Genomic DNA, 12,429 nt, shown 5'->3' with positions numbered 1-12,429 from the left:
AGACTTTGTTCACAACAGAGCAATCTGTCTGATTTCTCTGTTGTAAAGTTTCTGTTGTTACACTTGGAACAAGACAACAATCTTTGTGGACAACTCTTGATACTCAGTAGGTAGACTGCTCTTCATCAGACTGCCTCCTTCTTTTCTACTTGGTTATTCTTAACTTGGGATAACCAAATTATTTCTAACTCAGTCATTTCTCTACATTTATCATTTGATATTTCCTTTTCCCCATTATTCACTTAATGAGATACTATAAGTGTGGATTCATGGATGAATCCATGGGTTCAATGTGTTGGGTTATGATTCTCTCCTAGCCTGTTCCTGTGTAATTTTGAAATGACCTCATCATTTTTGAGCACTTCTTTACTTTTCTGATATAAAATGTCTCATCTCATCTTTACGCAAATTGCCCTGTTACTAGACTTGCCCTATGCCTAGATTTGCCCATTTATTTTTCCATGTCTAGAAACCCTTATCCGTGGGCCTCTGAGTCCTTTCAGCAGATGGAACTGGGAAATACCTGCACTCATGTAAATCCTTGATCTGGTTTTCCTTTCATTGCTTCTCGGATAACTTACTGAATTTATTCTTTTCATTCTGAATTTTAAAAGTCATTAGTCTACACTTTTTTTTAATTGTAAGCTTTTCATTTTCTTTTTTTTTTATTTTATTTTAATCATTGTTCAAGTACAGTTTTCTCCCCCCTACTCCCATTCCAGCCCACCCACCCAACCCTCCCCCCTTCCCCCCATTGCCCCCCACCCCTAGTTTTTGTCCATGTGTCCTCCAAATTTGTTCCTGTAATCCCTACCCATTCCCCTGTGAAATTCCCTCTTCTCTCCCCTCTGGCCACTGTCAGACTATCCCCTATTTCAGTGTCCTTGGTTATATTTTGCTAGTTTTTTTTGTTTTGTTTTGTTGTTTAGATTCCTGTTAAAGGTGATATCATGTGGTATTTGTCTTTCACTGCCTGGCTTGTTTCACTTAGCATAATGCTTTCCAGCTCCATCCATGCTGTTGCAAAGGGTATGAGCTCCTTCATTCTTTCTGCTGCATAGAATTCCATTGTGTAAATGTACCATAGTTTTTTGATCCATTCATTTACTGATGGGCATCTAGGTTGCTTCCAGCACCTAGCTATTGTAAATTGTGCTGCTATGAACATCAGGATGCAAAGGTTCTTTTGTACTGGTGTTTTAGTGTTCTTAGGATAGAGTCCCAGCAATGGAATTGCTGGGTCGAAAGGCAGATCCATTTTTAGTTTTCTGAGGAAGTTCCAAACTGCTTTCCATAGTGGTTGTACCAGTCTGCAGTCCCACCAACAGTGCACTAGGGACCCCTTTTCTTCACAGCCTCTCCAACACTTGTTGTTTGTTGCTTTGTTTATGATGGCCATTCTGACAGGTGTGAAGTGGTATCTCATTGTGGTTTTAATCTGCATCTCTCTGATGGCTAGCGATATTGAGCATCGCTTCATGTGTCTTTGGATTTTCTGTATGTCGTCCTTGGAGAATTGTCTGTTCAAGTCCTTTGCCCATTTTTTAATTGGGTTACTTGTCTTCTTAGAGTGGAGTCGCGTAAGTTCTTTATATATTTTGGAGATTAAACCCTTGTCTGAGGTATCATTGGCAAATATGTTTTCCCATACAATTGGTTCTCCTTTTATTTTGATACTGTTTTCCTTAGCTGTGCAAAAGCTTTTAATTTTGATGAGGTCCCATTTGTTTATTCTTTCCTTTATGTCCCTTGCTCTAGGAGACAAGTCAGTGAAAAAGTTTCTGCGTGAAATATCTGAGATTTTCCTACCTACGTTCTCTTCTAGGACTTTAATGGTGTCACGTTTTATATTTAAGTCTTTTATCCACCTTGAATCTATTTTTGTATAACGTGTAAGTTGGTGCTCGAGTTTCATTTTTTTGCACGTAGCTGTCCAGTTCTCCCAACACCATTTGTTGAAGAGGCTATTTTTATTCCATTTTATGTTGCTGCCTCCTTTGTCAAATATTAATTGACCATAGAGGCTTGGGTTTATTTCTGGGCTCTCTGTTCTGTTCCATTGGTCTATGTGCCTGTTTTTATGCCAGTATCAGGCTGTTTTGATTACAGTGGCCTTGTAGTATAGTTTAGTATCAGGTATTGTGATTCCTCCTACTTTACTCTTCTTTCTCAAAATTGCAGCATCTATTCGGGGTCGTTTATGGTTCCATATAAATTGTTGAAGTGTTTGTTCTATGTCTGTGAAATATGCCATTGGTACTTTAATAGGTATTGCATTGAATGTGTAAATTGCTTTTGGTAGTATGGACATTTTGATGATATTAATTCTTCCAATCCATGAACACAGTATATGTTTCCATTTGTTTGTGTCTTCCTTGATTTCTCTCCTCAGTGTTATGTAGTTTTCTGAATACAGGTCTTTTACCTCTTTGGTTAGGTTTATTCCTAGGTATTTTATTTTTCTTTTTGCTATTTCAAATGGAATTTTTTTCTTGATTTCTGCTTCTGCTGTTTCATTGTTTGTGTACAGAAATGCCTTTGATTTCTGGATATTGACTTTGTATCCCGCTGTTTTCCCAAATTCATTTATTAGGTCAAGCAGTTTTTTGGTGGAGTCTATAGGATTTTCTATGTACACTATCATGTCATCTGGAAACAGTGACAGTTTTGTTTCCTCCTTTCCGATTTGGATGCCTTTTATTTCTTTTTCTTGTCTGATTGCTGTGGCTAGAACTTCCAGTACTATATTGAATAGAAGTGGTGAAAGTGGACATCCTTGTCTTGTTCCTATTCTTAGTGGAAAAGATTTTAATTTTTGCCCATTGAGTATGATGTTGGCTGTAGGTTTCTCATATATGGCCTTTATTATGTTGAGGAATGCTCCCTCTATTCCCACTTTACTGAGTGTTTTTATCATAAATGGGTGCTGTACCTTATCAAATGCTTTTTCTGCATCTATTGATATGATCATGTGGTTTTTGTCTTTGCTTTTGTTTATGTGATGTATTACATTTACTGATTTGCGAATATTGTACCATCCTTGCATCCCTGGAATGAATCCCACTTGGTCATGGTGTATGATCTTTTTAATGTACTGTTGGATGCGGTTTGCCAGTATCTTGTTGAGGATTTTAGCGTCAATGTTCATCAGCGATATTGGCCTGTAGTTTTCTTTCTTTGTTGTGTCTTTATCTGGTTTTGGAATTAAGATGATGTTGGCCTCATAAAAAGAGTTTGGGAGTCTTCCATCTTTTTGGATTTTTTGAAATAGTCTGTGAAGGATAGGTGTTAGTTCTTCCTTAAATGCTTTGTAGAATTCTCCTGTGAAACCATCTGGTCCAGGGCTTTTGTGTGTTGAGAGTTTTTGGATTACTGCTTCAATTTCTTTTGCTGTTATTGGTTTGTTCAGGCTTTCTGCTTCCATTTTATTGAGTTTTGGAAGGTTATATTTTTCTAGAAATTTGTCCATTTCATCTAGGTTTTCAAATTTCTTGGCATACAGCTCTTTGTAGTAATTTGTTACAATCCTTTGTATTTCTGTGGTATGTGTTGTGATCTCTCCTCTTTCATTTCTGATTGTGTTTATTTGGGTTTTCTCTCCTTTTTTCTTGATGAGTCTGCTTAAAGGCATGTCGATTTTGTTTATCTTTTCAAAGAACCAACTCTTGGATTCATTGATCTTTAGAATTGTGCTTTTAGTCTCTATGTCATTTAATTCTGCTCTGATCTTGGTTATTTCCTTCCTTCTGCTTGCTCTGGGCTGTCTTTGTTGTTGTTCCTCGAGTTCTTGTAGACGTAGGGTTAGGTTGTTTGTTTGAAATGTTTCTAACTTTTTTAGGTGGGCCTGTATCGCTATGATCTTCCCTCTCAGGACTGCCTTGGCTGTGTCCCATAAGTTTGGGTTGTTGTGAGTTTGTTTTCATTTGTTTCCAAAAACCGTTTGATTTCTTCCCTAATATCTTTCTTGACCCATTCATTGTTTAATAACATGCTGTTTAATCTCCATGAATTTGAGTGTTTTGGGTTTTTTTCCTTGTGGTTGGTTTCTAGTTTCAGTCCCTTGTGATCCGAGAAATTGCTTGATATGATTTCAATTTTTTTGAAATTGTTGAGGCTTGTTTTGTGTCCTATCATGTGGTCAATCTTTGAAAATGTTCCATGTACATTTGAAAAAAATGTGTATTTAGCTTCTTTGGGATGGAGGGTTCTGTAAATATCAGTAAAGCCCAGTTCGTCTAGTGTATTGTTCAATGCCTCAATATCTTTGTTGATATTTTGTTTGGAAGATCTGTCCATTTTTGATAGAGGGGTGTTAAAATCCCCCACAATAATTGTGTTGCTGTCCATATCTTTCTTGAAGTCCTCTAAGATTTTCTTTATGTATTTAGGTGTTCCTATGTTGGGTGCATATATATTTACAATATTTATGTCTTCTTGGTGAATTCTTCCCTTGAGTATTATGAAATGACTTTCTGGGTCTCTCTTTATGGCCCTTCTTTGAAAGTCTATTTTGTCAGATACGAGTATTGCTACCCTGGCTTTTTTTTCCTGTCCATTTGCTTGGAAAATTTGTTTCCAGTCCTTCACTTTCAACCTGTGCAGATCTTTTATCCTGAGGTGGGTCTCTTGTAGACAGCATATGTGTGGGTCATGTTTTCTTATCCAATCAGCTATTGTATGTCTTTTGATTGGAGCATTTAATCCATTTACGTTTAAGGTTATTATTGATAGGTACTTATTCATTGCCTTTTATGTACGTGTGATCCTCTCTCACTCTCTCTTTTCCTTTCTTTCCTTAAAGCAGTCCCTTCAGCATCTCTTGCAAAGCTGATTTAGTGGAGGTGTATTCTTTTAGACTTCTTTTGTCTGAGAAGCTTCTTATTTGGCCTTCTATCTTGAGAACTTTGCTGGGTAAAGTAGTCGTGGTTGCAGGCCTCTGGTTCTCATTACTTGGATTATTTCTTCCCATTCTCTTCTGGCTTGGAGTGTTTCCATTGAGAAGTCAGCTGTTAGCCTTATTGGGGCCCCCTTGTATGTTACTTCCTTCTTCTCCCTTGCTGCCTTTAAGATTCTCTCTTTGTCTTGAAATTTTGCCATTTTAATTATGATGTGTCTTGAGGTGGGCCTCTTTGGGTTCCTCTTGATTGGGACTCTCTGTGTTTCCTGTATTTGTGTGACTTTTTGTCTCATCAAATTAGGGAAGTTTTCCATCATCACTTGTTCAACTAGGTTTTCTATCCCTTGTTCTTCTTCTCCTCTAGTATCCCTATTATGTGGATATTATTACATTTCATGTTGTCTTGCATTTCTCTTAATCCCTCTTCATTTTTTCTGAGCCTCTTTTCCTTTTCTTGCTCTTTCTGGGTGTTTTCTTCTATTTTGTCCTCTAGCTCGCTGATCCGATCTTCTGCTTCATCGATCCTGCTTTTCATTCCTTCTACTGTGTTCTTCATTTCAGAGATTGTATTCTTCATTTCCTCTTGGCCCTTGTTGAGAGTTTCTATTTCCTTTTTTATGCTGATGTAGTTTTCATTGAGTTCATTGTAGCTTCCCTGTAGACTCTTGTAGCTCATTGTGAGCTCATTGAGCTTCCTGACAATCACTGCGTTGAATTCAATATCTGATAGTTGAATTGCCTCTATTTCATTTAGCATTCTTTTTGAGGCTTCCTCCTTTCCTTTCATTTGGGGATTATTTCTTTGTCTTCCCATTGTTTGTGAGACTCTTCTTGTTCACCTCAGCTTCTTATATTGATGTGTTCTGGCTCCCTGGGTTTATGATGTGAACTTCTTTAGTAGAGTAGCAGTGAGTTTCAGTGGTGCTGTTTCCTTGACCCCCCAAGCTCGCTGGTCTTGGGCTGTCGTTTAAGTTGGCTTTGTGTTTGCCTTTGGGTTCTGATTGTTGTTGAGTCTTTCTTTGGTGGTTCCTTCCCGCCAGCTGGTTAAATGTGGGTCACTCTGTCCACCACCTTCTGTATTTTGCTGTGCTGGTGAGGGCAGGTTGTGTTGAAGCTGGTTCTTCTGTGTGTACAAGGTTTAAAGAAATCTTGTTCAGTTGTTTGTATTGGGTACTGTCTCTACTGTTTAGTTGTATTTCCAGATAAGTCCTGGATTGAGGTTTGTGTGGTTACTACTCCCTCCTTCACCTTCTTCTGCTGTTACCTGTTAGTGGTTCCTTTGTTGTTGGGTTTCCTCTTCCAGTGGGTATCCTGCTGTTCACCTCCTCCACCTATTCTTTTTTGTCTTGTTGCAGCACTCCCCTTAGGATCCATTCTTTGTTTTTTCGGTTCTGCCACAATCCTTGGTCCTCTGTTTTCAAAAATGCTGAAATATGTTGGTTGCTTGCCTTTCTACTCCATAGATTGGTCAGGATTTTCTCCCCTGAGCAGAGGAAAGCCAAATCTGCTCCTTCCTACTCCGACCCCATCTTAGATCCAGTCTACACTTAATTATTGGTAGATACCTGGTTTATCTTTTTCTTTTTTTAATGACATTAATAAGCCCTGTGAAACTTAATTTCTCTAAAACATGTTATCATACTGTGTATTCTCAGTAATTTAGTCACATCACACAAGTATTTAAATCCTTAAAGAGCTTGCTTCATCTATCTAATATTTTCTACTGCTCCTTGCATACAAAGCCTCTAAACTATGATCTTATGTATTCTTATTGTCCCCATAACATTCAAGTTACAATTGGCTTTCTGTTCCTTTATTATTGAATCTTCCCTGAATACCATGCCCATGATGATAATGTAAGCATTTATCATCTAGAAGATTTATCTAACTTGTTCCTAATATTTTTATTAATTTTTTGGTGATTTTTAAAAAATATTCTTATACTATTACACTTGTTTCATATTTGCCCACATTATCCCTCTGCCCTGCTCTCCGTCCCACCAGCATTCTCCTCTCCTATTTTGGCTTGTGCAATTTCTATACTGTTTTAAACCTCCCCCTTCTATTTAGTATCTGCTATTTATGCTTCTTATTCACTGTACCATTTCCCCCATTCTCCCCCCTCCCACTCTGTCCTGTTAACCCTCTGTATAATCTCCACTTCTGTGATTCTGTTCTGTTCTAGTTGTTTGCTTAGTTTTTGTTTTTTAGGTTCAGTTGTTGGTAGTTGTGAGTTTGTCATTTTACCGTTCATAGTTTTTGATCTTCTATTTCTTAAATTCCTTTAACATTTCATATAATATTAAGACTTGGTGATGATGAACTTTTTTAACTTGACCTTATCTGGGAGACACTTTTATCTGCCCTTCCATTCTAAGTGATAGCTTTGCTGGGTAGAGTCATCTAGCTTATAGGTCCTTGCCTTTCATGACTTTGAATGCTTCATCCCAGACTCTTCTTGTCTGCAAGGTTTATATTGAGAAATCAATTAATAGTCTTATGGGTACTGTTTTTTAGGTAACTATCTCCTTTTCTCTTACTCCTTTTAAGATTCTCTCCTGATCTTGGCTAATGTAATGATGATGTTCCATGGTGTGTGCTTCTTTGGGACTTTCTGAGCTCCTGGACTTACTGGAAATCTTTTTCCTTTGTCAGATTGGGGAAGTTTTCCATTATTTTTTCAAATAAGTTTTCCATTTCTTGCTCTTCCTCTTCTCCTTCTGGCACCCCTATGACTCAGGTGTTGGAACATTTAAAGTTGTCTCTGAAATTCCTAAGCCTCTGTTCAATTTTCATATTTTTTTCTTCATTCGGTTCTGGTTGAATGTTTATTTCTTTCTCCTGGTCCAAATCATTGATTTGAGTCTCAGTTTCCTTCCCATCACTGTTGGTTCCCCACACATTTTCCTTTAGTTGATTTTTCATAGCCTTCACCTTTCCTCTAATTTGAGACTATATTCAACCATTTCTGTGAGCATCCTGACTACCAGTGCTTTGAACTCTGAATCTTATAGGTTCGTTATGTCTTCATTGCATAGTTATATTTTGGGAGCTTTGATCTTTTTTCATTTGGGCTGTTTTTTGTTTGTTTTTTCTTGGCACAGCTATTATGTTATAAGGCGCAGAGCCTTAGGTACTTGCCAGGGCAGGACAACTGACAACCCTGCCTTGTGGCTGTATATGGGGGAGGGATCAGAGAGGAAACAATACAGTTTGCTCAGCTTTCAGCTGGCTTTGGGTCACTTTCCCACTACCCACAAGCAGATTGGCTCTTTTGGTGCTGATTCCCAGGTGGGTGGCTTCTAGGACCCTTTGGGTCTCCCACAAACTCTCCTGTGAGGTAGAAATTTCTCCTGCTGCCTCAGCCCCCATTGGTTTCTACAGTCAGAAGTTTTGAGATTTTATTTCCCTGCACTGGAACCCTGAGTTGTGCAGTCTGTTTTGCCCTCCAGTTGTTCTTCCCTGTTATCTGTACTCAAATGTGGGACCATCTGGTCCTCCAGCCACTGCCCTGCTGTATATCTTCTCTGCCCTGGCTGTCCATCTGCGCCACTGTCCATCTGTCAGTCTGGATGAATGTTTCTTCTTTAACCACTTAGTTGTTGGACTTCCATACAGTTCGGTTTTCTGGAATATCTGGTGGTTCATTGTTTTTAAATATGTTGCTGTCCTTGTTTTGGTTGTGCCAGGAGGCAAAGTGTGTCTACGCTTCCATCTTGGCTAGAAGTCCAGTGTTGATCTGCCCTAATATTTTAAAACCATGAATATTTATTACCTTTTAAGTAATTTCTGCCTTGTGGCAATTTACCCTAATTTGATTTTAGTACTTCCTCTGTTATGAAATGAGTGTCATAGTCATAAAATAAGTAGAAATAATATAGAACTTTTCAAGACCTTTCCCAGGGAGCATTACATTTAGTATGAGTGGCACATTCCCTAAATTAGTATAGGTTTTAAAAACAAGGATCTTTTGAGTTGTGCCCACTATAACAGAATTATAAATCCAAATGAAATATGTAAATAAAACTTGATGCTTTGCTAAAAAATTTGTAAGTGTATTACTTGGAAGAAATAAGAGATCATCTAAATTATTCCCTTACATTCCTTTTAATTCTAAAATACACATAATATGAAGTTTATTATTTATTGATACTAACTACATTCACATTGTTGTGCAACCATTACTGCCGTCTATCTTCATAATTCTTTATCTTGCAAAACTGAATTTCTGTACCCATAAAACAAGAACTCCATTTTTCTATCACTGGCTTATTTCCCATGCCATAATATTCACAAGTTTTACGCCTATGGTAGTATACAGCAGATTTCTTCATTTTTTATGCTGTGGGGACATTTCAGTTTCTGGCTCTTTTGCTTGATGCTGCTGTGTATGTGAATGTGCAAATATTTGTATCTGTTCATGTTCCTGTTTTCAGTTTTGGGTGGTAGAATATATATCCAGAATTGGTATCACTGGATCATACTGTAATTCTGTTCATAGTTTATAAGGTATCACACATACAACTTTTTCATAGCAGCTACTCAAAAATTTTGGTATATTGAGTTTTTATGTTAAGATATTTACTATTTTATTATGTGCTGTTTTCTTTGTCCTGTTGACTTATTTTTAAAGATTTTTTTATTGAACTCCCAGGCATTTTTCTTTGTAGATTGACTTCATGCAGGAATAGATCTTCACTAATCAACACTGTATGAAGGCTTACCGTCTTCTCAGGCCATTTCTGAGCACGTGTCTTCCTTGAAATTATATTGTTTTTCCCAATGCTCATATATACAGATGCTTTAAATGTTTTAATTTCCCCAAATCTCCCTCTTGGTTGTTTTTGTACCGATTGTACTGTATTCTTCTGTTCATAATCCATCTCTTACTCCAGACCAGTGTGGTCTACAGTCTCTGAAGATTTCACTCACTATGGTAGTACATTTTGCTGTCAAAAATCCTCCAATGTAATATGCAACTATGCGAGGCTTTCCTGGCACTCTGAGTCAGGCAAGATAGAAACTAGTCTCTTGCGCAGCTCTAGACAAGCCAAAAACCTTGAAAATTGTATATCTCTTTCTGCTATAAGGGAATTGGGCATTGGCTGGCTTCCTCTTGATTGTGCTGCATTGGAGATATAAAATACCACACATTTCCTTCTCTTTCTAGTGATGCTTTTTCTTGGTTGGCATTTGCTTAGTTGATTAGATTAACAAAGCTACTGTTGTCATATCTTACTTATTTTGTGTTTCTGTGAAAGAACAAGGAAGGGCCTATAACCTTTAACTCCCTCATTTTTGGTACTTTTCCTCCATATACTATAATTACTGGAAATGTAATTCTTTTTCCATATTTAGGTGGGCTTTGTTATAGAAGCTAAAGTTGACGTGAGCTAGCAATTTAATCAGCTCCTTGACTAAACTGGACATTATTATTACCCCTTACTGAGAGTAACCTGTTTATAGGTTATATGTTCTAGTTCTTCACTTACTTCACTTCGGAGTTGTATAATCTGTTCAGATACCATGGAAGAGGTATTTACCAAGGGAACAAAGATTGACAGTGAGTTTCTTTTTTAATTAGGCTGATGTCTTTTGTCTTTTGTCATGGTTTCTTAGGGGGACCTAAAATATTCTTTATTTGTTCATTCTAAATGGGTAGGTATATTTTTTAGACAAAGACGAGCATATTTATAGCAGTAGATTTTGTGTGTTTTGCCTGTCATTCATGCTCACCAGAACCCATGTACAAAGCAATAGACACCTCTATCCTGGCTGGGTTGCTTATTTGTTGCTTACAGCATCCTACTGATTTGCCTAGTTATGGGTTCTACTTGGCACATACGAGACTCAACCAGTGAATGAATAAGTAAGTGGGACAACAAATTGATGTCCCTCTGACTCTTTTGTCTCAACTCTCTATCTCTCCTCCTTCTAAAAAAAAATAATTATGAAAACTGGAGATAATATGGACTTTTCTTTATTGAGGAACAGGTTATGGAAACAAGTTTCAATTTAAAGGATGGTGAAGTGAAACCAATTGTGTCAACATTGTGTGGTAATACTAATTAGAAGGATTTAAAGTTCATGATTTCTGCCTTGGTCAGGTGGCTCAGTTAGTTGAACCATTGTTCCACCCCACACACCAAAAGTGTGCAGGTTTGATCCCCAAAAAGGGCACATCCCATGTTGTCTCTAATCAAGGAATGTATGGGAGACAACCCATCAATGTTTCCCTCTTTCTAAGCTCAATAAACATGTAATCAGGTGAAAATTTTTAAAAGGGGAAAATAATAATTCATGATAACCTTTTTTTTTTATTTTTCAGTTTAATTGGTTGGGGTCAGATAAGAAGAGGAGTAACCATCAAGCCAACAATAGATGATGAATGAAGGGTATCAGTTAAAAAATACATTTGGATGAATTCAGATTTCTCTTGCCAACCTACGTGTGTAATTTCAAAGTAGTCCTGCAGAATACATTTCACAGCTTGTTACCTTAGAGGTTGTAAGGTTATTCTAATTTTGTAGTGTGTGTGAGGAAAACTTAGTCCCCACTACTAGAATAAAAAATAGTATTTACAGTAAATATCAAAATTAGTATATAGATGAATTCAATCCACATTTTAGCAGAAACATATCATTGCTAAACTGTGAAATTAATACATCAATTCAGTTTTGAAATAAAACAGAACAAGCCTTTGCCTGTAGCACACATACAACTGAACCTGTTTGAAATAAAGTTTTTCTTCATACTTTCTCATAATTTGTCTTTGAGTTTTTCAAGACTTGGAGGGATGATGAACCTATAAAAACTTGACACAAAATCTCTTTGAAAACTAGTTCCCTTTTATGTCATATGTTATGTTGCCTTCTCTTTAAGTTCTAGGAAAATAATAGGTTCAAATTAAACCTTTAGAGCATGACTGTACAAACCTTTCCTTCCCTTTACTTTGTTCTTAATGGAACACAGGAAGCTCAGAACAGTTTTACTTACCCTCTCCCAGTGATTTCCTTTACTTATTTTTCACCAGTTATTCCTGAAACACAACTGTTTTCTCTTTGGAAGATATAGAGTCTTACCAAATAATTTTCTGGATGGCTTTCTTATTTTATGTTTTATCTTAACTGTTCATTGATAAGGTCATAATGTAAATTCTAATACCAGTTTTTTTCTGCTATTAAGTTTAAAGAACTTTTGTATTTTTTCTTAAACACTTGAAGTTAATAGTTATCAATATTGGCATGTTGAGGATTTTAGTCTACATCTGGAGAAAATAGGAACTCAAAAGAAAACAATGCACTGATAATATAAGCATTAACCAAGAGAAGTAAATTATAATTCTACTTAATGGTATGTTTTTGTTAGCCCTCACATATTAAATAAGTGAATCTATTACCAGGGTGGGTCTGCCTCAAATCTGCCTTAGTGTGGCAGATTTGATTTGATTTGGTGCAGGAAGGATTTCACAACAAAAGTCCAGGTGATTTTAAGAGTGTGTTTTAAAGCTGGGAGAGGGAAACAAAGGAAGG

At 37.0% G+C, this 12,429-nt stretch overlaps 1 protein-coding gene across 1 annotated transcript in view; it reads left to right on the top strand.

The window, feature by feature from the left end:
- Positions 1–11,493, top strand: part of LOC114489881 (eukaryotic translation initiation factor 2 subunit 3, Y-linked) — a 35,059-nt gene extending 23,566 nt beyond the window's left edge. The window contains exon 12 of the mRNA XM_028503725.2: positions 11,226–11,493. Within this exon, the coding sequence (XP_028359526.1) occupies positions 11,226–11,289 (64 nt within the window). The 3' untranslated portion in view covers positions 11,290–11,493. The remainder of the gene's footprint in view (positions 1–11,225) is intronic.
- The last annotated feature ends 936 nt before the right edge of the window (positions 11,494–12,429 follow it).

This window comes from Phyllostomus discolor, chromosome Y (genome assembly GCF_004126475.2).
Source record: "Phyllostomus discolor isolate MPI-MPIP mPhyDis1 chromosome Y, mPhyDis1.pri.v3, whole genome shotgun sequence".
In the NCBI taxonomy this organism is placed as follows: Eukaryota; Metazoa; Chordata; class Mammalia; order Chiroptera; family Phyllostomidae; genus Phyllostomus; species Phyllostomus discolor.
The sequence above is the reverse complement of the archived record's forward strand: the minus strand, read 5'-3'. Positions and strand labels throughout refer to the sequence as shown.